Source organism: Centruroides vittatus, unplaced genomic scaffold (assembly GCF_030686945.1).
Source record: "Centruroides vittatus isolate TY-2023 unplaced genomic scaffold, ASM3068694v2 contig_538, whole genome shotgun sequence".
In the NCBI taxonomy this organism is placed as follows: domain Eukaryota; kingdom Metazoa; phylum Arthropoda; class Arachnida; order Scorpiones; family Buthidae; genus Centruroides; species Centruroides vittatus.
In genome coordinates this window covers 196,086-222,706 of record NW_027122316.1, presented here as the reverse complement: position 1 = coordinate 222,706, position 26,621 = coordinate 196,086, and the positions used below count along the sequence as shown (strand labels likewise).

Genomic DNA, 26,621 nt, shown 5'->3' with positions numbered 1-26,621 from the left:
AACAGTACCCTATTTGTTTTCCTCTTGTATGCATGAATAATTTCGAAATGGCCAGATAACCAATTGGAAAGAATGAAGACAAACCGGTATTTCAATATAATTGGGAAATTTTATCATTACCAGGAAGGGAAAAGTGGAACACTTAATTTATAACCTGTGTTTGTTATGCATTTTCTGTTTTGTAACAGCTTTATTGGAGGAAATTGTCCCCGAAGTTAGATTGACTTTTGATGATTGAAATTCTCGTTAAATTCGGAATAATTTAGAAATAACTTGTTTCAAGGACTACATGAAAATTGAAAATGTTTTCAACACAAGTTTGCGTGACCAAGATTTCAATGGGATGTTTGGTTATGAGCGAAAAGACCTTCAAATGCTCGTCGGATATAAAGAATGCAATGAGTTAGGATCAAAAATCTAGGCCCTAAAAAAGGGGATTAATGGTTTTTTAAATTGGAAATAAGTCACTGATTTGAATGCCGAATGACGGGAAATCCATACAAAGGAAACTCGTGATTTATACATTGATGATAATCCCGAAAAAGCTTGTTATTTCAAGGTTTGAATTTGTGAAGAATGCCATAATTTTGATACGAAGGATGTGAAATACGCAAATGTACTTACGTTGTTATTCATTCAAGTGCGGCTGCAACGTTGCAAGTTGTCTTATTTGCTGATGTGTACGAAGCATACCTCTTCTCTGTCTCGTATCCGAGTTGTTACGGAGGTTATTGCGAAATCGCTTATCCTCCGAAGAACTTGCAAAATGCTTTCCGGGAGTCTTTTAAAGAAAATGTGCCCCTATTTAAGCGTTTGAGAGACGTGGACTTTGGCCAATCCGTCCTGGCAATGTGCGAAAACACGACCGAAGTAGCAGTGTTCAGCGAAGGTCCACTTGGTTGAGAGAGATTTCGTTCTTCCTTTATAAGGGATTGTGGATCTGAAGGTCTGCCAATCGGACTCGAGCCAATAGCTGGGGAGCGTCCTGATTGGTTACAGCGGGTCCTAACTTAGCTAATTACTCCTCAGCTTGACTGAACCGGTTTAGAAGACCAAATCTATTTGTCTTCGTTTGAAAATGCTAATCCTACTCGACACTAATTCTTACATCAACGTAAAACATTCTACAGAATAATCGTAATAATTTTAAAAAATCCCCACGTTCACAATGTAATCAATAAAACTATCCTGGTGTTATGTACCGTATATAATAATAATATTTAGAAGTCAATAATTGCTCGTTGATCTCTAAATTCCTAGTTTTATCCACCATCTTTGTAGTGTAAACTTGATTCTTGTGAAACAGACTCGATGACAGCTTATATGTGACGTACTGGAGTCCCGGATATACGTGGTTTCGTATTTGCGTTTTGCCCACGCCATATTTGTGACATTTCGTATTATAACGTCACCCGATACTGGACAGAGTAACGAAATTTTAATGGGAAAATGGTTTAATATATATATAGATGCATTCCTTACATGGATGAAAATAATCTGAATGTTTCCACTAATGATGTTTACGAAAACTATTATATATTTCATACAGAGACTATATTAGAAACGAAGAGATTTTATAAGAGCAGACTTTTGGAGGCTTCGAGATAAGATACCACCTACTCAACGTTCAATGATTAAGATTGGAGGACTCATTTCTCAATAAACGGCAATTAAATGGATATCAAAAATAAAAGGATAAAATGAAAGAAGGGATGAACCATCCTGAAATCCATTGAAATAAAAATAGAACACCGTGCAGCGGAATCTACCATCCAGTTGCACAGACGAGACTAAGACTTTTAGTATCAAATTTCTCAAAATATTGCCACATAATTCATCACATCTGGTACTTACGTATCTCGTAAACGGTATCATTTAACAGAAGAAATTAAATAGGAAAGATATAAAGAATAATGATAATACATCATTCGACACTATTAGCTTTTTAAATAATTTGTTTAACAGAAGCAGGGTATTTAGTAAGAAAGTGCAGTTTCTAATTACAATGCAGTACTACTTACCCACTATTTCAAGAGAAAGTAAATAAACACTGTAACTGATAATGTGTCAAGTGTGAATGTTTAGAAAAAACTAAAGAAATATCTACATCAGAACTAAAAGGAATGACAACTTCGATTGCAGTCACTAGTTATAGATTACTACGTACTTTACATCGAGAATATGGCACAGAAGATATTGATTCCCAATATTTAACAATAAGATCAATAGATTGTATCTAAACTCGCTATTATATGAAATGCAGCGCAATGTTATCAGTGAACTCGAACCATTAACAGCCCGTCGCTGTTAAGGATTCCAGTTCTAATCCGATCGGGATCCTTGTGGGCAGTTCGCCATTCTTCTAGTAATGCCGGAAATACGTTATGGATCTCTAAGAGCAATTTGGAATAATGGTTGGTAGAACTCTTTCCGCTCAAAGAGAACAAACGTGTAAAAATACATTATGGCAAGTTTGCCCAAAATTGCAGAATCCTTCGTCACTTGGCTCTCCCCATCGTGAGTTTGGCCTCGTAAAGTATGTGAAGAAAACACGTCTAGTATCTGCATGACAGAAAATAAAGAAAAAGGTAAAATGCATAATTTTTTATTTATTTATTCCCTTTTCGTTTTGTGAGTACAAAGATGATCTTTGAATAAGACCCACTCAATGGAGCGGCGGGATGGCAAGAGATGGATGTCATCATATCCGGACCATTCCCGAAAAATTTCTGGGAGTTTTCGCCGTCCGGATTCGCTTCATGCTCCATTAGAACTGTAGGATTACTCACAAACTGAGCTTTCAGTGTAAAAACCATTAACAATTAAATCAAACAATGTAACAAGAATTATTTCTTGTCAGAGAGGTTTTAATACCATAATATAGAACAAATCTATTTAGATTTTGATTGAATATGATCAACAATCGAGGTATAAGTAACATTGAACATTGATAGACTATTCGTTTTCTTTTAATATACAGTAAACACAGATCTTATGTAACAAAATTTAAAAACGAGTTACTTAACTTTTCCGGCAACATTTGGAGCCGCCGTGATGTTAAAATGTTTTTATATTTTTAATTATTTTAAAATGGCAAAAAGCTTAATTTTGAGGTAGGGATAGGTTTTATAAAAAAAAAAAAAAAATTGTAAATGGTAATAAGTAAAATCGTCATTAAGTCTGATCCTACTGGAGATACACACGAACCCCTTTATCTCCTTACCCCCTCGACCTTTAATCACGAAAATTTAATAGCATCCATCCCTCTAATAAAGAAACCTCACTGCAAAATTTCAGAAATTTTCGGCAAAAAACATAGGAGTTATTAAGCTTGAAACGGGGTGAACAGTATCGTGCCCCCCACACACTAAAATCCATACATACAGAAAAAAAACCCGATTTTTTTGCATTTTTGGACGTTTCAAAGAATCCCGAGTCCAAAACTAAATATCTTGGGGAGGTCGTTTTTTCACGTATCGCACTTTCTCCCGCTATATAGGCCAATAAACAGCCAGAAAAGTAAATTAAAAGTCTAGGTGTGGGGAGATAAAAGGACTCGTGTCATATCTCGAGTAGGGTCTGAGTTTATGACGATTTAACTCTTTATTAGCATTTAGAAATTTTTTTATTTATAGAAAACAATCCCTACCCTCAACACTAAGCTTTTTTTCCGTTTTATAACAGTAAAATATAAAAAGTTTTTAAAAACAGATGGCACTAACGAATGTTACCGGAAAAGTTAAGCAACTCGTTGTTGGATTTTTTGAATTGCTTCAATCACGAAATTGAAGTAAAATCATTGATAAATAATGGTGGGGGTAGATAATTAAGGAACCGTATCTACGGAGCTTAGATCAGAATCTGTATAATAAAATCTTTATAAGGGAGTCAATTTATGTAAATTCAACTGAAAAGGGAGAAAAATTAAAATACAATATTCCTCATATAATGTGGGATGTAACTGACATTCGCCCATAACGAACCACGCCTCTACGATATGGAAGATGGCCGTTATCCCCATTATATCGATTGTACATTTATAAATTGATAGAATACGTTATTATAGTTTACGAATACGACAGTTTTATTATTACGCCAAATAGTAAAATAACAATATGCCAGGTCTGACACGAATTAAGTAATTTATTCCTAGGGTGGAACCGTGTTTAGTAACACAAACAAACGTGACTAGGTAACCTAAATTTTGTTGAAGGTCATAAGGGAGGACGTAAGAGAAGTAAACACATTTATCTCCCAGAATCGTACCTTTTCTTTGTGTAATTAAGCAATTTCGTGTATCTGACGTGTATTTTGACTGTTAATGCTTTCATATAAAAAAATATAATCTAGAAATATACTATCGATCGTTCGATATTAAAGAAATTCGATACGTTTATACGTTATTATCGGTTATCACGACATAAGTCTCTTCATTGTCTGACTTATTGTGTAAGTGAGTCAAGGTCGCAGAAGCAACCGGTATATCCGCCAGCCTGTCACAATAGATTTAACGGGGGTCGGACCGTACAGAATGTAATTGTTTTAACTTATTTATTAGAATGGAGTTAAATGGGATGTTTAACGAACGATTTACAAGCGCATTTTTTAATAATAAATAGGATATTTCCGTTTAACCGTTACCGATTTTATGTCCTTTCGAACATCTGGCATTTCCATCCACGCATGAAGTGACGTTACATTACTCACGGGAACAGCGTTTATGTTCCTTGTTCTATTTCTTTTTTTTTAATGCAATGACACTAATTTAATTTAAAACACAAAATTTAAATGATAACAAAAGCTTAAAAAGTGTAATTTGGTTGAATTATGAATAAAATCTACACTTGAAAAAGTTTTTTCAAGTTTAATGAACACTATCACACCACCCCAAAGACAAATTTGTGTGTGGCGCCATCTGTTACGAAATGTTATTAATATTATTAATTACTAGAGAAGACAAAAAAGGGGTCGGATTTTGAGGGTAGAGGTGAGTTTTTAAAATATCGCAAATACTAATAACGAGTAAAATTTTCATTAAGTCCGACCCTAATTGAGGTTATTTGTTACACATCACCCACTTGAATTGTGTACTCCAAAATTAATAGAATCAATGCCCCTTATACACAAGTCGCCATGCCAAATTTCATTACATAATTCAAAATATTGTGGCATCAATTACGCTAAAATATAGGAAGAGTTCAACTGCCGTTTTAATATATGAAAACAACTAATCGAATTATCATTTTATTTAAATTATTATGGAAACGTGCAATTATTCGAGCAGCGATACCCCGTGGCAATAAATATACGCGTACGCCAAATTACTCTACTTGATCTATGGTTTACAAAAAGAAAGGTTCATTCACTATCCTTATTTGCACGAATGCATTATTCCACTGAAATAAATTTACACGCATTCATCATTGGCTTACAATTACCATTTCGTGGGTTCTCCCCTTGCAGCGTACACGTCGGTAACGCCCCTAGACGTAGGCAAAGATCTTGAAGAACCGTCTCCAGCCGATCTTTCGTTGGGGGTTTGCATTTTCGTAGCTCTTTCTCGAGGACGAGCCAAGGATCTTCGATTACTTTCAGATCGGGTGAATTTGGAATTAAGTCCAGGACTTGGACTGGATTTTGGCTAAATCAAACACTAATGGAGCGCGCAGTATGCGGTTTGGCGAGATCTTGTTAGATTAGTGCATTTCCTTGCAGTCGAAGACGGACTAGGGATGGCATTATATGCCGCTGCAAAATTGAATGGTAGCTTGGCGCATTGATAGTCCCATCATATGGAATGCCAGAATACCCAAAATACCTCCATATTTGAATCGTGCTTCACACATTTCCGGTGAGTACACTTTATTTGGTCGTTGGATGACTCTACGTCCAGTATTTCAAAATAGGAATGAAAAAGGACGACTCGCCATATCAAATCAGCCTTTGCCATTGAGCTTCTCTCCAAGACAGGTGGTCCCTAGTCCATACAAACCGATTTTTTCGCTGAACTGGGTCGTTTCCGTGCAATTTTATCCTCGCTAGCTGAAAGTTAAGCGATTGTCTAGAAGGGTCTGCAATGCGGGATGAAGGAGAAAATACGTATTTAGTAAATTTTGCACTCTTAGAATGCTTATATTTCGGCAACTCGTGTAGAGAAAAAAGCTGAAATTTTGCACAGCACCTACGAAAATAATTATCTTTCGAAGGATTATTACTGCAGACGTTTGGGAGCGAGGAAATCGAACCCGATAAGAGGCAACATCGATTTCTGTATATTCGAATGAATTAAAATTAATCGTTTAATCGTTCCGTACAATTAATTAATCACATGGTATTAAAATGCTATTTGTTAAATAATAGACTTTAATGTCTACCAACATCAAGAAACGCTCCTCTTTTTTTGTGAGGAATGGTCGAGGGGTTAACAACAAAAAACAACCTGGTGGAAACTGCAGTCTGCGCACTCTCGCAGAGCTCCTTCAACTCCATCAAAGTCATTCGCAGATTCTGTGCAAACTCATCCGAGTCCATCGAGGGGTCGTTTTTGAACGAAAAAATGCAAAAGACGATAGATCCTGTAGTCAATTGCACGAACATCCGTATCGTTGATTTAGTTACGCTCAAATAGGCATTAGAAGAAAGAGAATCGTCGTTTAAATGAACCTGAAGTATGTCAACTGCAAGCGCAACTGAATGATTGTTTGTTTCTCCGGAAAGTCTTTGCCGTAATCGTTAAATATAAAAACTTTAAGTTCTAGTGTGTCGATCATTCCGAAAATAACGTTTACGGTGAATATATGTTCGTTCGTTAGACCATAATTGTCTGAAAGATCAAATGAAACTGTGCTCGAGTGACAAATAAATTATAAAATAATAATATAAAATGATATAATAAATATTTTGAGAAGTTGCATTTGTCAAAGAATTCCTTGAAAAGAACAAAAGATTAAGTCGGGATTGCTGCAACGTTTGTTTCTGATTACGGTGGAATTTTCCTTCAAAAATAATAATAGATTGCGCAACATTTTTCGATTGAAAGAATCAAAAGAATCTACTAAATGGTGGATCAATATGTAATTATGGCAATTTTCTGTAAATAAAAGTCTCTTCAAACATAAACACCACATACTTAGTAAATTTACGAGGTTTTACGAATGAAAACTTCTAAGCGGTTACAGTACTAAAGACAGGTAAAACGTGAACTGACGTTTCTTCTTGTTTTCTACACGCCAATATAAATTATTATTCGCGGATGGTCAAAATTACAGTATCTTACGCGTCTGTGACGGCCGATGCATTTTTGATCTCTTTTGCCAGAGGTTCGCTGATATTCCACCCAAGTCTTGTAATTGCCATATGATTATCGTCTGAACGTCGTATGAAAGTCAACTGAGAGTTACTTTTCCTGTAAGTACATTAATCACCTCACTTCCAATCTAAATATTTAATTCAAGAAATAAAAATATCTTACAAGAAATCCAGGAATTCTTCACAGAATTTTAAAACGTTAATCCCTTCCGACACCGAACGTTCGATTAATATTCCATTTACACCGTTTTTTGGTCACGATAAACTACAGAACGGCAAGAGTAAACAATCAGGTATCGATTTATCTATAATTTTAACAGGCAAATTAGACGAATGCCCTTAATTTAGAACATTCGGTTTAATGAAATTGAAATTCAGTTTCAGGCGAAAGCAAAATGGTAATTCTGGTAAAATGAAGATAAAAGAAATGTACGAAATGCAGATCAAATACAGAAAGTACTTTCTTAACACTGGAATGGTTCTGTGGTAATATAAATATTGCAAATGATAACATCTTTCAGAAGATGAATTTAAAGTTGAAACAAAGTACATATGAAAACATGCAGTTGGGGAGAGAAAAGGATTACATCGGTGTCACCACATGGAACTTGAGAATTAGACTTAAACAACGTCAATATAAGGTAAGAAAGGAGTCCAATACTACGGTACTATCCAAGATAATACAGACCGAGGACTGTGTGATAAAATGAGAAAAGGTCATTAAGTCTATACAGTTCAACATTAACAAGAACGATAAAAAGATAGCTTGAAACATGCAGAATCAGATGGCATTAATACAAGGGATGCGAACAGCTTAGCAATAGCGTGAAAGTACATTGTAAAGTCTGGTAAAATCTCTTAATTTTCTACTATATATTTCTGTGTTTGAGTTACTTATTTCGTATTTTATGTTATTAAATTTTTTTAAATTAATTTTGCTTTATATTTGATTTCTAAACGTTGTTTTTTCTGTTACTCTTATTAAGTATTCTATTTTTGAACGATATGTAACGATGAAGATGTTGCTCGAAGATAGCCAATTTAATAGGTTGAAGACGTTTGCCAAATAAAACGAATTTCAGCAGTAACGTGGCCGTGGAAAGCGCATTCTTTCTTTCTTTCCCAGAAAATCCCTTTTTTAATTCACCTCTAGAGTAATTAAAATTTAATCATTTTACTCTCGTGTAAATAATTAGTTTCTTGTTTACAATTTCCGTTCACCTGTCGACTTTTTGCTTGAACATAAGCGAGAAGAAAATAAATCTAGCTACGAATCTGAGAAATAATACACAATTATCAATAAGACAATAGTTAGAAATAGTCACGAGAATGTACACTGAGAAGGAATTTTTCGAAATTCTCCCTCTCCGTGGAAAGGATTAAGGCTTATTCTAAAGAACTCGGCTTCTATTGTGCTATTTTAGATGAATTTTTTTTTGTTTTTAATTGCGTTTTAGTAGGATATTACATTTAGTAGGGTACCACGAGGGGATGAAAAAAGTGTATTCCTTAACAATGGGAGTGTTAACAATGGAAATATTAAGAATGGAAGTGTTAAGATAAAGCGACGTGCAAGATTTACAGGCGCAGATGTGTTTTTTGCGGGAGAAACGAACATATTCTTAGACCCATCTAAAAATTGTATATACGACACGTGGGTGATGGGGAGAGGAATGCTTTCCGGGAGGATTTTTATGGGAAACTGGACCCAATTTAGGCGTTATAAACGACAAGAAAAGCCAGAAACTTCACATGGCCGGAAGAGTTAAATAGATAGACTGGCACTCTATTGCTAACAGGAAAAACATGACGTACAAGGGCAAGACACTACTAATTCCAGGTAGAGAGTAATTTATCATTAATGTACAAGAGACGTAATTCATAGTGGAACCTCGCTTAACGAGAATAATTCGTTCTACAGTCTTACTCGTAATGCGAAACAATTTTTCCCATATAAATTAATGTAAAATACAATAATGCCTTTCGTGCCGAAGAAAATACTCAAAATATTTTATGTATAACGTTTATTCAAAGAGAATTATACAATATACATTGTTAAGGAGCGCGAATCATCATCACCTTTTCTTCTAGCGCGGAATGAACCAACCTGGAATGCGAATTCGATTTGCAGAAAACAAAAAAAAAAAAAAAAACACTGATAATACGTCTGATAAACAGGCCAAAGATATGCCAAATTCTTGGGCTATGTAAAGGCTATAATTAAATATTAGAAATTAATTCATTTGACTAGAGGTAGGCAGCTATGCGCCATCTCGTATAAAATTTAATAATTATAAATAATTAATTATTAATTTAGACATTTTCAAAATTTAATACGAGATGGCGGCATAACTGCCTACCTCTAGTCAAATTAATTAGCGGTTATTTAGTTGTTAACTAAAGTTAACAACTAAATAACCGCTTATTTTCAAAGAAAACGAGTACATGATATAATATACAATATATATCGGGTTATATCGACTTAGCCTATTTATCTAGCGGTGGCGAGAGTGAGTTTACAATTGTTCGCTAGTGGGGAAATACCTGCGTTGATGGTGATGCTTCTTCATTTGGATTCGTGAGGACTCGAAGGTGTAGGGTCACGAAGTTGGTTGCCCGAATTTGGATCGTTCGGGACAGGCCTGGATAGGGAAAGTTCTTTTTCTAGGCACAGTTGAGGGTAACGTGAAAATCCGATTGAGTACGATTTGCAGACGAAAAATTTCGATGACTTTAATCCTAAAGGGACTGGCGACGACTGCCGACAGTTTGTAGCTACAGTGGCATAGCGAGGGGGGGGCAAGGGCACCCGGCGCCTAAATGGTCTTCAAGACAAACTATATGTGGTATTCTTGAAACCGTGTTTTCTTATATGTTGAGCATCAAACACAAGACCGTGTTATTTATTAAACACTTGGCACTTTTCCACTTCTATAGTTTTCCACTTCTCCAAAAACACAAACTATATGTGTTTTTGGAGGGGGAAGGGGGCGTCAATAAAGTGTCGGGCGCCAGTTATGTTCGCTACGTCACTGGGTAGCTAGTTGTTATATTACACGACGAAATCGGGACAGCAGGTGAGAAAGTCACGAGAAAACGTCTTTGTCGATGCTGAGAAGATAAAAGCAGATAGACACTCAGGTGTAAAAGTTGACAGATAGTTGATGTTACCACGTTGAATTGTTTATGTTAAAGTCCGGATTCTCACAACGTAAACGATAAATATTACTTGTTTTTATGCCGCGAAATTCTATATACCAACCAATTACGACTAAACGAATAAAACGAACAACGCAAGTTTCCGTGAAATTTATTAAATCAATTTTTAATTATTGTTAAACAATTTTGCAATTCAAAAATTTTTAAGCTGAAATTCTTCAGCTTAGACGAAAAACGTTCGAATAGCCTAAAAGTTTCTTTCATTCGATTAACTTAATTTTCTTTGCTTCGACTTTAACTGCAGCCTTTGTCGGTAAACTAAAAGAACATCAAGTGAGTAAATCAATTGTCTAAAAACACCAACGAATTGTTAAACAACGAAGAACAACCTGGTGGAAACTGCAGTCTTCGCACTCTCGCAAAGCTCCTTCAACTCCATCAAGCTCACTTGCAGATTTTGGGCAAACTTCTCCGAGTCCGTCGAGGTGTCGTTTTTGAACGAAGAAATGCAAAACAGGATACGATCCTGCAGTGGATTGTAAGAACATCCGTATCCGTCGGGCACCGCGGGACCGTATCCGACTACGATGTCGTAGGTCGTGGGAAGCTACAAAAAGCCAATCAATTAATTTTCTTCCACCCGTTAAAACTTACTCAGTGCACAGAAAGATGCCCGACCTGACTGGTGGCTAAACGGAATTTCATGAACTCTTTGTAATAATCTGTTCTATAAAGTGCCGGTTCTTCTAAACCGTGCAGATCAGCCATTTCCTTTAAGCACAGAAGATGGTTATCCGGTCCTTCTCCGTTGATTGTCTGCACGATAGTACATATTACCGCCATTACGGAATTGTTAATTGCTTTTCTCGGTTAATTTACAGCTCTTTGCTACTTACGTAGAGGAGAATTTCGGTTTGCTTTTTCACGGCTTTTTGAAATTTATCCCATTTTTCAGTCTAAAGATATCGAACGACTCAATTTAAATAGAGTTTTGGTATAATTGAGAAGTTTTCAGTCGACTCACCTGACTGAGGGAAGGATCTAACATGGACTTTGAAAATTCTAAAGCCTCTTGGCTGGAAGCTCGGGAGTTGTCGATGCGACCGAATCTAAATTTTCTCAAAGCGGCATTTTCGTAAGTGGCCGTCATTTTTCCATGCATTCTGTGGAGAAAATAACAGCATCGTTGCTTTAATTACGCTTATATAGGCATTAGAAAAAAGAGAATCGTGGTTTAAATGAACCTGAAGTATGTCAACTGCAAGCACAACTGAATAAACACATCGAGACAGATTCTTTGTTTCTCCAAAAATTCTTTGCCGTAATCGTTAAAATTAAAAACATTAAGTTCCAGAGAGTCGACCATTCTGAAAATAACGTTTACGGTTATTATATATTCGTTCCTTAGACCACGTTTGTCTTAAAGATCAAATGAAACACAGCTGTAAAGCTATAATGAGTGCCATAACTACGCGGATGCGACGGGCGCACAGTTCACAAAAGGTTCCTAAAATGCGAATCAAAAGAATCTACTAAATGGTGGATCAATATTTAATGATGACAATTTTCTCTAAATAAAAATGTTTTCGAATCTATACAACACATACTCAGTTATTTTCCGTGTTAAAACAACACGTAAAACCACCGAGTATGTTGTTTTACGTGTTATTTTAACACCACGTACGTATCGTAACTTGTAAGCGGTTACGATACTAAAGACAGGCAAAGCGTAAACTGACGTTTCTTTTTCTTTTCCACACGTCAATAAAAATTATTATTCGTGAATCGTAAAAATTTAAATTTGTTACGTGTCTATGACGGCCGATGCACTTTTGATCTCTTTTGCCAGAGGTTCGTTGATATTCCACGTAAGTCTTTTAACTACCACGTAATCGTCTGATGATTGTCTGATAATCGAAGAGAGCCACTCCTGGTCATTTTTCCTGTAAGTACATTAATCACCTCAATTCCATTTCTAATATTTAATTCAACAGATAAAATTATCTTACATGAAATCCAGGAATTCTTCACAGAATTTTAAAACGTTAATCCCTTCCGATACCGAACGTTCGATCACAATTCCATTTACTCCATTTTTGGTCACGATAAACTACAGAACGACAACAATAAATAAGCAGGCATTGATTTACGTACAAACTACTGGACATATTTTGGTTAGAATATAAAGAAACTCAATTTTTCGGAACAGAAAACATACAAGGTACAAATCGCATTGTGAGATTATTTCTGTGTCTTTTACTTATTACAATTTATGTTTGGGTTAATTCTCCGGTAAATACACTGGAATCTCGCTTAACGAGCACCTCTCAACACGAGTAATTCGCTTAATCAACGAAACAAATGCAAAGGCTGCACCCTCAAGATCCAGAACGACACATAGAGTTTGCTGCCGGTTTTTGGACAGAATAGCCGTTGACAATGCATGGCCATGGAACATTTTGTGGTCAGAGACTCATTCATCCTAGACGGAGCAATGAATACTCAGAACTGTCGAATATGGGCTACTGTAAGAGCTGATGTTGTGCATGAACAGCCTCTGCACTCCGCTTACATCACCGTTTGGTGTGGTTCGCTTCTGACTTCATTTTTAGCTTCTTTTTCTTTGAGGAGATCACCTCAAGGCCCTAAAAGATGTTCCGTGACGGGTGCCGGTTACTTTGAACTTTTGCTGCATCACGTCATTCCTGATTTACAAAAACCAGAATGTTTAGAGACTATTGTTTTCGTGCAAGATGGGGCAACACCGCATATTGCCCGACAAATAAAGGAACTGCTGCATGACAAATTTGGAGATGATCGGGTAATTTCGAGAAATTTTCCGAATGCCTGGCCTCCTCATTCTCCAGACTTTATTCCTTGTAACTTTTCGTTGCGGGGGTATCTGAAAGATCGTATCTATAGAGGAGGAATATGGACTCTGCCTGGATCGAAAGCAAGCATTACAGGCCATGTTGCTGCAATTCCGTAAGAAACCTAGCGGGCTACTGTTGAACACACTGTAAGGCGCTTTGAACACGTGATTGATGCAAAAGGATTGCACGTTGAACAAATGTTCTGAATAAAAACCTTTTACGTGTTTTTTATTTCGTGCCTTTGTTCTTCATGCGCCATTTATTCGCCTAGTGGTAGAAATTTGAACTAAATACTTTTTGCCTTTTTCCCACGGGTATACTTGGTATAACGTATAAACCAAGTTTAATCAAAATACGTCAACGAGAACGGGCTCTATACAAGTCTGAGTAGGTCAACTGTCAACTTTAATTATAACCACCCTGTATTTTTCACGTAATTATTAAAAATATTCAGAAAGTATTTTAAAATAAAAGCGTACGATTAAAAATTATCGACCTTTTCTGTTATTTGATATCAATAAATTAATTGTACCTGAATAAATTTATCGAACCATCTGTTACCGGTGGAATGTTCACTTTTATTGCCGTGAAGGATGTGGTGGGCCCTATCTTCCAACCTCTGGTCAGAAAAGCTTTTCGATGTCGTTTGCTTCTTCGCCTCTTCGTTCGATTCGTCCATGCACACCACAAACAAACAATTTTCAATAATCCGAATGGATTCTTCATTAACGTCATCTGCGTATTCGAAAATTTTAGTTAACGATAGAAGATTTTTAATATCTAAGAAATTTTGCTTTGATCTCTCACTTTCGATCATTTGTTCTCTTATCCATGCCCATTCTTTTCTATTGAGAGCTGTGAGAATACCCACTGGCGGGTAGTGTGGCTCCTGCTGACTTAACCCTTCGATTTTCTTCAGCTCTTTTATGAGAATGTTTTCACTTGGATAACTGTCTATAAAAGGAGTCACCTTCACTTGAAATAGCTGTTAAAGATTTAAAAATACAATTGTGAAAACATCAGAGTGTATCAATCTAATATCTAATAAACGTATTTAATTAGAATTAATTAAGTACGAAATGCAGATCAAATAGAGAAAGTACTTTCTTTACACTGGAATGGTTCTGTTGTAATATAAATATTGGAAATAATAACGTCTCTCAAAAGATACATTGATACATATGAAGCTTCATTCAAAAGACTTAGAGAAACTTTATAAATAGGTCAAGAATTACATCATTTTATTAGATCTCTCGGGTGGTGTTTGAGGCTATATGTTTCCAGATAAGAATGGTTCTTTATTTGTATTCCTGACTTATCTTTCAATTGTGCCTGAAATTTTCGGATCACTCTGTGTATACCTTGCATCTGATAGAGGTCGTCATTAAAATATTTTCGCTTTGTTTGTATCGATAACAACAAAACAATACAGACAAGAATGTCACGGTTTACAACAACTGTCCAGAAAAGTGCGTTGCAATAGGGAGATAATGTTTATGATACTCCTAAGTGATTATTGAATGAGTAAGTTGTTTGTTTAAGTTTACTGTGTCTAAATAATTGACTGAGGGCATTAAATGAAAGTCTTTGAGAAACGAGACTGAGTGGTTCGACTAAACAATCTACCATCTGAAAATGCGGGTGAAAATACATCTACCAGTGGAAGAGGGAAAAATAGCAAGATTATTCCCGTAAGGACTCAATAGAGAATTACCTACTCTGACGTCGCAACAACTTCAGCGAGATTGTTTTTCTTCTCATATATATATATATATACATATCAGAAGGAAAACAATGCCCCACCTAGAACCCGATAGAAATTCCATAAATTTTAATCGTAAAATTGATTGAGATACGAAACCCATGATTTTAAAGAATCTCATGGTATAAACTCCTAACCATGATACGCTTTGATGCATTAATATGCTTGTGAAGAAAACCAAAAAATTAAATAATTAAATAACTTATTTGATGTATTACGAAAAATCATGGGAAATAACATGAAAATTTTAAAAGAATCGACTGAAGAGCATATTTTCTATATGGGCTAATGCAAGAAAACTACTGTTAACTTCAGTAATAGAGTATAGCAGTACACGTACAGATAGTTTTAATAAGCCTGTAGGGAAAAATTCAACGTAATATATTTCATCATAAAAAGGCAACTTCAAACTATCGGAAAGTTATAGAGACGATAAATAGCATTGTTTTCTTTCTTCTTACCTGATTGTTGCAGACCACAATGAAATATCTGCCGCCTCTACTAAAAATGTGCTCGTCTCTAATCGTGCCCGGTCTCCTGTAAGCCGTGAAGAAGTGATGATACGTGGCCATAGAAAGCGCATTCCCTTTCCCTTGTTCCTCAGCAAATTCTTGTTTTAATTCACCTCTAGAATAATTCAAATTAATCATTTTAGTCACAGTTTCGCTCGTGTAAATAATTCGTTTCTTGGTCAAAATTTCCGTTTACCTGTCAACTCTTTCCTTGAACATAAGCGAAAAAATGATAAATTTTGCCGTGAATCTAAGAAGTAACAAGCAGCCATCAATATAACAATTAATTAGAAATGAATATTTTACGAGAAACCATTACCGAAATCTTTGGTCATCCGTTTTGAATTCTTGCTTTGGCAGCAGGAAGAACGGACTGGAGTTGATGAGGAGAGGCAGAGGATTTGTCAAATTTTCTTTCAGCCAGAATTCGGTCACCTGCAAGGGCGTTTATTATTATTTCCAGTGGAACTTCTTGTCGAGAAAGAAGAAAAACTCACGTAATTTTCTTTGCTTTTTGCATATCTTTTCAAGAACCCCTGCAGCTTTTGCATTTTCTTCGACGTTTTGTATTCTTCGACCAATCTTGAGCTTCCTCGTATTTGTCACCTGAAACAATTGCTTCGATTCCTTCCAAGAATCTGTTTAGAGTGACGGGGAGCTCGGGAACCGACGGCTTCGGCAATTCCTACACGGGAAAGTGATTTATCAAATGGAAATGCACCGTGCTAGTTGAATGCATCGTCAATTACGTTACAGAATATTAAATCTTTTATCGTAATTGATGATTCAGACTCACACTTTCTTTCATTGCAGATATTTTCGCTTCGTTTCTGTAGAAAGAGCTCGAATTACAACTTGTTAATTTGCTGAAGATGTTTATAAAGTTGAAACAATGCGAATCGCTTGTTGCACAATAATGCCTTGATAATATTAATTTATAATTGATAAAATAAAATTATAACGTTATTCTACGATTTATTTTGTGCGTTGAACTATTGTAATTGATGTAAATAAAATTACTTTAAAATTTTTGTTTGTTTGTATACGACACGTGGGTGATCTGGAGAGAGAATGCTTCCCGGGAGGACTTTTTATGGGAAATTGGCTTCAATTTTGACGTTTATAACATCTAAATTGGGACCAATCTCCCATAAAAAGTCTTCTCCGAAAGCATTCCTTCTCCAGATCACTCACGTGTCGTATAATTTAGATGTTATAAACGTCAAGATTCGTGTGGGGTTGCTGGTCCCCCATCGAGTACCTCCCCAGGTGGGGGATTGGGGAATGCCTCCCAGTTATGGGCGGTACCGGAGAAATGAAATCCCCTCCGCAGACCAAAACTAGCAACCAGTGTTCGCTCTCGAAATTTCGAGATCGGCTGGTAGAGGCACCGATTTTTTCTCTATGGAGGAGGAACCATTAGTTTCGGTCAACGACGTAAGGATCAAACGTGCAACAGGAAACCACACGATGATTTTTACATGAGAATATTATGATGATGATGAGCATTGATAGTATCGATGACATGCATCGCAAACCGGTCAGCAACCGGCCCGAAACTGATTCCGGATCATTTGGTGTAAAATGAGTTACTGGGCGTGTGGATGTAGGCAACCAGGCACCACAGGCAAAATATGCATCTGGATGAAATTTAACCTATAGCCGACCGCATAGTCAAAATTACAATGTCTTCCAGGCCAGTAAACTTCATAGTATTCAAGTTTATATATCCACTTCGGCTGCTTTGGACGATGAAGTGGACACAGCGTACACACAAATTGAAAATATGTGCACCAACGGATTGTAGTAACTACGGAACTATTAGCCTAATTAACCATGCCAGCAAAGTAATGCTCCAAATAATTAATAAATAATTAATAAACGTTTGAAACCCTTCCTATTACCTGAAATACCTGAAGAACAGTCGGGATTTATCCCTGGTAAAGGAATTTGTTAACAAATCTTGAACGCTGGACAAGTTTATCTTTGTTTCGTAGACTATACCAAAGCCTTTAATTGTGTAAAATGGCACAAATCGTGGCCCGCTCTCCAGAAGATGAGAGTCCCGCGCCATCTTGTTTCGATGATCAGAATTTATATGACAATAACTCTGAAAGAGTAAGAGTTAACAAAACTACGTCTAATACATTTACATCTGAAGCTACATGGATGTATTTTTTCCCCTTTACTCTTTAAATATACAGTCAAACCTGTTTTTATGCGCTCTTTTTATGTGCGATTTTTATTTGTGCGATTTTTTTAATGCGAATTTTTAATTTGTGCGGTATAGTTGGCGACTAGTCTCGTGCGATTCGTCATGTCTTACGTTGACTTATTATAGCTAAATAAACTTATTATAGCATAAATGCACTTATTATAGTAATATTATTGCATGAATATGCGAAAAATGAAATAATTTACTTTTTAAGTCAACAAAACACCACCTGGACAAAAATATGTAAAACAGACGATAGACCAGACGATGCAGTCAAGTGCTGACATCTGTTGTCAATAAATTCTATTTCGTACGGTTTTGAGTTATTTTCTATGTGAGACTTTTTTATGCGGTCCCTGTTGACCGCATAAAAAAAATATTTTTTAATTGTGTCGCGAAAACTATTATTTTCAGCCATTCGTGAAGTTTCGTGAGATTTTTTTTATGCGTTTTTTTAATGCGGTCCCTATCCCCCGCATAAAAACAGGTTTGACTGTACTTAAAAAGTACATTCTATTTTGTTGCTGATGCGTGGATGACTTCATTTTCGAGATTTTTCCCAGACGTCATATTATGGTTTTCGTGCAAATTGCAACCAGAGAATAAAACTGTTGCTTAATGAAATTAAAATGACCGAAGAAGTTTTTATATAGTCGGACAAGAAGGGATACAGCCGAGCTATTGCTGGTGTTCTGATAAAACACATTCATTGGCAAAACGCCTGTTTCTTCTGTAACGGCTCGATTAACGATAACATAAAGGAACAAACAATGATCCTCCGCTTTCAATGCAGTTCTTTTTAATAAGTCTGCCCACATTGTATAAAATTTTGTGAAAAACGCTATCTGGTGGGGCTTTTATTTAGAAAATCTATTCCCAATTATCTATATCAGCGTTTCTAAAACTTTTTCCTCACGGGATCCAATACATTTGTATGTAATGATACAGCTATCCAAATGCTTTAATATGAAATTAAAACAAAAATTCCTGGAAAACTGAAGTTACTGTATTATATAACGAAATAATGATGCATTATAGATAATTGCTACTTGTGAAATGCGACATTGAGTACATTTCTGACAAGAGCGGTTCGGTCAAATTTCGAATTGAAACAAATAACTTACTACAATTTCAGTGTTTATTATTCTATTGTTCTTCGGTTTTACGGGATATTTCAAAAATACATGTATTTCTGCGAAAGGTGGTATCATTCCGGAATCCATTAAAATTTTAACGCGACCCATAGTTTCAGAAATACTGGTCTATATAACGCATGTACCATCATCAAATCCGACAAGAAAAGCCGGCTTTAGAGGTGCCTCAATAGAAACAGTTTAATTGTAATCATACTGTATTTTGTCTACTTAATTTTGGCTCTTTCTTCTGTTTCGGGTAAATGAGAAAATATCGATATCGTGAAAGAAATGAGATGATTCAAGTCAGAGATTTAATTTATTACAATGCCACACATCCACAAGAGCCGAATTAGCGGGCTAGAGTTGGCTATAATAAATAAGACAATTTGGCACTAGAACTTGGCGTCAGGCGCCATCTCTTACTAAACTTAATAATTATAATTATAATTAAATTAAATAAATAATTTTAATAATTTGGAACTGGAGGAAAAGAAATCGGCCCGAAGCGGGACTCGAACCCGCAACTTCTGCTATCTGTGCAGACACGTTACCAGTTACGCTACCCGGACCTTCGGTCCGATCGCCTCCTCCAGTATTATAGCCAACTCTAGCCCGATAATTCGTCTCTTGTGGATGTGTAGCTTTGTAACGGCTTAGTCGTTATTTATTTATATTTATTACAATGTTATATTGACAAAAATTATAGTAAAACAAATCATTCCGAGACAAGTAAATTTATCAGAGAGTTTTAGAGTAACAGCATGCCGTAAAGTAATAAAAAAACAACATGTATTTATTTATATATATTACAATTTAGATTGTTCTGAAAATTTTATTTTTACATTAATTCCTGCCAAACGCCCATTATGGGTTCCACGCGCTTAGAACACAGCGGTCGAGTAAGGAATGGCGACCGACAAATCACTTTCACCACATCTGATAAATTGTTAGGGTTTTTCAAACCGATCGGATTCTATGCCGGGCCACAGAAAAATAGAATGTAATCTTGGCCACGTGACCATCCGGCTCTCCAAGTTAAAAAAAAATATTAACAAAGAATATACAAACTTACATGTATAAACGGCAAATAAAAAATATTACAATTCATTCAAAAATACAGTATGTATTATCAAGGCATTATTGAGCAAGAACCGGTTCGCATTGTTTCAACTTTAACACAAGCCTTCAGAAAAATAACAGGTTGCAATTCGAGCTCCTTCTAGAGAAAATGACTGAAATAAAAGAAACTGTGAGTCTAAGTCGTCAATTAAAATAAAGAGTTTATATTTTGTATGGTAATTGACGATGCATTTGCATTTGAAAAATCATTTTCTCTTGTAGGAATTGCCAAAGCCGTCGCGTCGGCTCCCGAAAGCATGATGCATTTGCATTTAAAAAATCATTTTCTCTTGTAGGAATTGCCAAAGCCGTCGCGTCGGTTCCCGAAAGCATGATGCATTTGCATTTGAAAAATCATTTTCTCTTGTAGGAATTGCCAAAGCCGTCGCGTCGGTTCCCGAAAGCATGATGCATTTGCATTTAAAAAATCATTTTCTCTTGTAGGAATTGCCAAAGCCGTCGCGTCGGTTCCCGAAAGCATGATGCATTTGCATTTGAAAAATCATTTTCTCTTGTAGGAATTGCCAAAGCCGTCGCGTCGGTTCCCGAAAGCATGATGCATTTGCATTTAAAAAATCATTTTCTCTTGTAGGAATTGCCAAAGCCGTCGCGTCGGTTCCCGAAAGCATGATGCATTTGCATTTGAAAAATCATTTTCTCTTGTAGGAATTGCCAAAGCCGTCGCGTCGGCTCCCGAAAGCATGATGGATTTGCATTTAAAAAATCATTTTCTCTTGTAGGAATTGCCAAAGCCGTCGCGTCGGCTCCCGAAAGCATGATGCATTTGCATTTGAAAAATCATTTTCTCTTGTAGGAATTGCCAAAGCCGTCGCGTCGGCTCCCGAAAGCATGATGCATTTGCATTTAAAAAATCATTTTCTCTTGTAGGAATTGCCAAAGCCGTCGCGTCGGCTCCCGAAAGCATGATGCATTTGCATTTGAAAAATCATTTTCTCTTGTAGGAATTGCCAAAGCCGTCGCGTCGGTTCCCGAAAGCATGATGCATTTGCATTTAAAAAATCATTTTCTCTTGTAGGAATTGCCAAAGCCGTCGCGTCGGTTCCCGAAAGCATGATGCATTTGCATTTGAAAAATCATTTTCTCTTGTAGGAATTGCCAAAGCCGTCGCGTCGGTTCCCGAAAGCATGATGCATTTGCATTTAAAAAATCATTTTCTCTTGTAGGAATTGCCAAAGCCGTCGCGTCGGTTCCCGAAAGCATGATGCATTTGCATTTAAAAAATCATTTTCTCTTGTAGGAATTGCCAAAGCCGTCGCGTCGGTTCCCGAAAGCATGATGCATTTGCATTTGAAAAATCATTTTCTCTTGTAGGAATTGCCAAAGCCGTCGCGTCGGTTCCCGAAAGCATGATGCATTTGCATTTAAAAAATCATTTTCTCTTGTAGGAATTGCCAAAGCCGTCGCGTCGGTTCCCGAAAGCATGATGCATTTGCATTTGAAAAATCATTTTCTCTTGTAGGAATTGCCAAAGCCGTCGCGTCGGTTCCCGAAAGCATGATGCATTTGCATTTAAAAAATCATTTTCTCTTGTAGGAATTGCCAAAGCCGTCGCGTCGGTTCCCGAAAGCATGATGCATTTGCATTTAAAAAATCATTTTCTCTTGTAGGAATTGCCAAAGCCGTCGCGTCGGTTCCCGAAAGCATGATGCATTTGCATTTAAAAAATCATTTTCTCTTGTAGGAATTGCCAAAGCCGTCGCGTCGGTTCCCGAAAGCATGATGCATTTGCATTTGAAAAATCATTTTCTCTTGTAGGAATTGCCAAAGCCGTCGCGTCGGTTCCCGAAAGCATGATGCATTTGCATTTGAAAAATCATTTTCTCTTGTAGGAATTGCCAAAGCCGTCGCGTCGGTTCCCGAAAGCATGATGCATTTGCATTTGAAAAATCATTTTCTCTTGTAGGAATTGCCAAAGCCGTCGCGTCGGTTCCCGAAAGCATGATGCATTTGCATTTGAAAAATCATTTTCTCTTGTAGGAATTGCCAAAGCCGTCGCGTCGGTTCCCGAAAGCATGATGCATTTGCATTTGAAAAATCATTTTCTCTTGTAGGAATTGCCAAAGCCGTCGCGTCGGTTCCCGAAAGCATGATGCATTTGCATTTAAAAAATCATTTTCTCTTGTAGGAATTGCCAAAGCCGTCGCGTCGGTTCCCGAAAGCATGATGCATTTGCATTTAAAAAATCATTTTCTCTTGTAGGAATTGCCAAAGCCGTCGCGTCGGTTCCCGAAAGCATGATGCATTTGCATTTGAAAAATCATTTTCTCTTGTAGGAATTGCCAAAGCCGTCGCGTCGGTTCCCGAAAGCATGATGCATTTGCATTTGAAAAATCATTTTCTCTTGTAGGAATTGCCAAAGCCGTCGCGTCGGTTCCCGAAAGCATGATGCATTTGCATTTAAAAAATCATTTTCTCTTGTAGGAATTGCCAAAGCCGTCGCGTCGGTTCCCGAAAGCATGATGCATTTGCATTTAAAAAATCATTTTCTCTTGTAGGAATTGCCAAAGCCGTCGCGTCGGTTCCCGAAAGCATGATGCATTTGCATTTAAAAAATCATTTTCTCTTGTAGGAATTGCCAAAGCCGTCGCGTCGGTTCCCGAAAGCATGATGCATTTGCATTTAAAAAATCATTTTCTCTTGTAGGAATTGCCAAAGCCGTCGCGTCGGTTCCCGAAAGCATGATGCATTTGCATTTAAAAAATCATTTTCTCTTGTAGGAATTGCCAAAGCCGTCGCGTCGGTTCCCGAAAGCATGATGCATTTGCATTTAAAAAATCATTTTCTCTTGTAGGAATTGCCAAAGCCGTCGCGTCGGTTCCCGAAAGCATGATGCATTTGCATTTAAAAAATCATTTTCTCTTGTAGGAATTGCCAAAGCCGTCGCGTCGGTTCCCGAAAGCATGATGCATTTGCATTTAAAAAATCATTTTCTCTTGTAGGAATTGCCAAAGCCGTCGCGTCGGTTCCCGAAAGCATGATGCATTTGCATTTAAAAAATCATTTTCTCTTGTAGGAATTGCCAAAGCCGTCGCGTCGGTTCCCGAAAGCATGATGCATTTGCATTTAAAAAATCATTTTCTCTTGTAGGAATTGCCAAAGCCGTCGCGTCGGTTCCCGAAAGCATGATGCATTTGCATTTAAAAAATCATTTTCTCTTGTAGGAATTGCCAAAGCCGTCGCGTCGGTTCCCGAAAGCATGATGCATTTGCATTTAAAAAATCATTTTCTCTTGTAGGAATTGCCAAAGCCGTCGCGTCGGTTCCCGAAAGCATGATGCATTTGCATTTAAAAAATCATTTTCTCTTGTAGGAATTGCCAAAGCCGTCGCGTCGGTTCCCGAAAGCATGATGCATTTGCATTTAAAAAATCATTTTCTCTTGTAGGAATTGCCAAAGCCGTCGCGTCGGTTCCCGAAAGCATGATGCATTTGCATTTAAAAAATCATTTTCTCTTGTAGGAATTGCCAAAGCCGTCGCGTCGGTTCCCGAAAGCATGATGCATTTGCATTTAAAAAATCATTTTCTCTTGTAGGAATTGCCAAAGCCGTCGCGTCGGTTCCCGAAAGCATGATGCATTTGCATTTAAAAAATCATTTTCTCTTGTAGGAATTGCCAAAGCCGTCGCGTCGGTTCCCGAAAGCATGATGCATTTGCATTTAAAAAATCATTTTCTCTTGTAGGAATTGCCAAAGCCGTCGCGTCGGTTCCCGAAAGCATGATGCATTTGCATTTAAAAAATCATTTTCTCTTGTAGGAATTGCCAAAGCCGTCGCGTCGGTTCCCGAAAGCATGATGCATTTGCATTTAAAAAATCATTTTCTCTTGTAGGAATTGCCAAAGCCGTCGCGTCGGTTCCCGAAAGCATGATGCATTTGCATTTAAAAAATCATTTTCTCTTGTAGGAATTGCCAAAGCCGTCGCGTCGGTTCCCGAAAGCATGATGCATTTGCATTTAAAAAATCATTTTCTCTTGTAGGAATTGCCAAAGCCGTCGCGTCGGTTCCCGAAAGCATGATGCATTTGCATTTAAAAAATCATTTTCTCTTGTAGGAATTGCCAAAGCCGTCGCGTCGGTTCCCGAAAGCATGATGCATTTGCATTTAAAAAATCATTTTCTCTTGTAGGAATTGCCAAAGCCGTCGCGTCGGTTCCCGAAAGCATGATGCATTTGCATTTAAAAAATCATTTTCTCTTGTAGGAATTGCCAAAGCCGTCGCGTCGGTTCCCGAAAGCATGATGGATTTGCATTTAAAAAATCATTTTCTCTTGTAGGAATTGCCAAAGCCGTCGCGTCGGTTCCCGAAAGCATGATGCATTTGCATTTGAAAAATCATTTTCTCTTGTAGGAATTGCCAAAGCCGTCGCGTCGGTTCCCGAAAGCATGATGCATTTGCATTTAAAAAATCATTTTCTCTTGTAGGAATTGCCAAAGCCGTCGCGTCGGTTCCCGAAAGCATGATGCATTTGCATTTGAAAAATCATTTTCTCTTGTAGGAATTGCCAAAGCCGTCGCGTCGGCTCCCGAAAGCATGATGCATTTGCATTTGAAAAATCATTTTCTCTTGTAGGAATTGCCAAAGCCGTCGCGTCGGTTCCCGAACTCTCTCTCACTCTAAACAGATTCTTGAAAGGAATCGAAGCAATTGTCCCCAGTGCCAAATACGAGGAAGCACGAAGATTGGTGGAAGATTATAAAAAGTCGGAAGAAATGCAAAGACTGCAGGGGTTGTTGGAGAAATATTCAGAAAGCAATGAAAATTACGTAAGTGTTTCTTCTTCCTCGACCAGCCGTTTTAGTAGAAATAACAATATACATCTGTGCAGGTAACCGAGTTCTGGCGGGACGATATGTATTTGAAAATTTCTTTGCCTCTCCCCATCAACTCCAGTCCGTTCTTCCTGCTGCCGAAACAAGAATTCAAATCGGATGACGAAAGATTTCGGTAATGGTTTCTCGTGAAATAATCATTTCTATCTAATTGTCTTATTGGTGATTGTGTATTATTTCTCAGATACATAGCGAGATTTATCATCTCGCTTACGTTCAAGCAAAGAGTTGACAGGTAAACGGAAATTACAAACAAGAAATGAATTATTTACACATAAGAAACTGTGAATAAAATTACTCATTTGTTGCAGTGGGGAATTAAAACAAGAATTTTCTGGGGGAAAAGGAAAAGGGAACGCGCTTTCCATGGCCACGTATCATCGCTTCTTCACGGCTTACAGAAGACCGGGCGCGATTAAAGACCAGCACAATTTTAGTGAAGGTAGCGGCAGGCATATCATTGTGATCTGCAACAATCAGGTAAGACTGGTGGCTGAAAAAGAAACAATTTCATATATCTTCCTAATAACTTTCCGATATATAGAGCTTGCAATTTTTTTACGGCATACATTATATTAAATCTTTTTGCATATACTGCTATTGTCTATTACGTTTATTATTTCTATATTAAAACGTAGACTGTATTAATAGCTATCGATAGATATGATTTATTGAATTTTCTAATCACAGCTGCATAATTTGATGAACTAGTAAAAGTCTCTTTAATCCGAAAAAAATCTTTAACGGTAGACTGTCCCACAGCTGTTATAGGTTATGAACTCCTTTATTGTTTTTCTACAGATGCATTTCGGGCCAGTGTTACCTTCCTGGTCCCTCCTCAGTGCCTATGTTCTCCTTATATTTCTTCACACACGAAAGTACCGTACAAGTGTGAAGAAACATAAGAACTTAGGCACCGAGGAGGGACCAGGAAGGTAACACTGGCCCAAATTCATTTGTAGAAAAACAATAAAGGAGTTCATAACCTGTAACAGCTGTGGGACAGTCTACCGTTAAAGATTTTTCCGAATTAAAAAGACTTTTACTAGTTCATCAGACATGATTCAATTAGAAACGACAAATTTTGTATAGTACATGATAACAATTATTCGAACTGTTAAAAGCGTTGTTAACACCAACCTATCAATGTTAGTATTGCTATCCTGATTATCACGATCTCTCTGATCGGACCGTTCGCAACTTTCGAAACCTACTTAATATAATTCTTGCAATTTCTACAAGGACCAGACATTATTAATAGATGCCTGCGAGTCGAAACCCGTTGGAAGCTAGAATTTTTACAGATTGTCTTCATGTTTCTAATATACAAATTGCGCCCTCATCCCGGGTAACAATTACATTTTGGCACATTGCCATTCGCATCGAATTAATGCTCTCCCTTTACATTTTAAGACAACCACGGCTAATGCGACATTAAGTGTTTAAACGATAGTGGTTGTAATATTGCACCCTTTCGTAAATGAACGAATAGTATTAAATCGTGAATGAACTTCATTGGAATATGACAGAAAACGTTATTTGAAAGAGATACCGTACATTAATACAACACTTAGCTAAATACAGGGAAAACAATCTAATTGAAGAAGGCTTCAGCTCATTTCGGTTTCTGACTATATTTTTCACGTAGTGGAACATAAAAATACTCGTTTAAGAATTCAGAAATGAAAT

The 26,621-nt window shown here is 37.0% G+C and overlaps 3 protein-coding genes across 5 annotated transcripts in view; 1 reads left to right on the top strand and 2 right to left on the bottom strand.

Annotated features, from left to right (window-relative positions):
* The window catches only part of LOC136978445 (choline O-acetyltransferase-like), a 221,724-nt gene that overhangs the window by 132,949 nt on the left and 62,154 nt on the right, over positions 1 to 26,621 (top strand). The gene's annotated exons all lie outside the window — the stretch shown is intronic.
* Positions 6,959 to 16,516, bottom strand: LOC136978446 (choline O-acetyltransferase-like). Its single transcript, XM_067274152.1, has 10 exons — positions 16,411 to 16,516; positions 16,112 to 16,299; positions 15,934 to 16,049; positions 15,811 to 15,864; positions 15,564 to 15,729; positions 14,148 to 14,325; positions 13,873 to 14,075; positions 12,477 to 12,577; positions 7,277 to 7,405; positions 6,959 to 7,090 (listed from the first exon to the last, which is right to left on the bottom strand). Exons 2-10 carry the CDS (start codon positions 16,163 to 16,165, stop codon positions 7,078 to 7,080), a joined length of 1,014 nt encoding a protein of 337 aa, XP_067130253.1. The 5' UTR covers positions 16,166 to 16,299; positions 16,411 to 16,516; the 3' UTR covers positions 6,959 to 7,077.
* LOC136978429 (choline O-acetyltransferase-like) lies at positions 10,728 to 12,344 on the bottom strand. Its single transcript, XM_067274128.1, has 7 exons — positions 12,276 to 12,344; positions 11,712 to 11,834; positions 11,492 to 11,630; positions 11,364 to 11,423; positions 11,146 to 11,283; positions 10,857 to 11,074; positions 10,728 to 10,785 (listed from the first exon to the last, which is right to left on the bottom strand). The coding sequence occupies exons 2-7, from the start codon at positions 11,831 to 11,833 to the stop codon at positions 10,728 to 10,730; spliced, it is 735 nt and encodes a 244-aa protein (XP_067130229.1). The 5' UTR covers position 11,834; positions 12,276 to 12,344.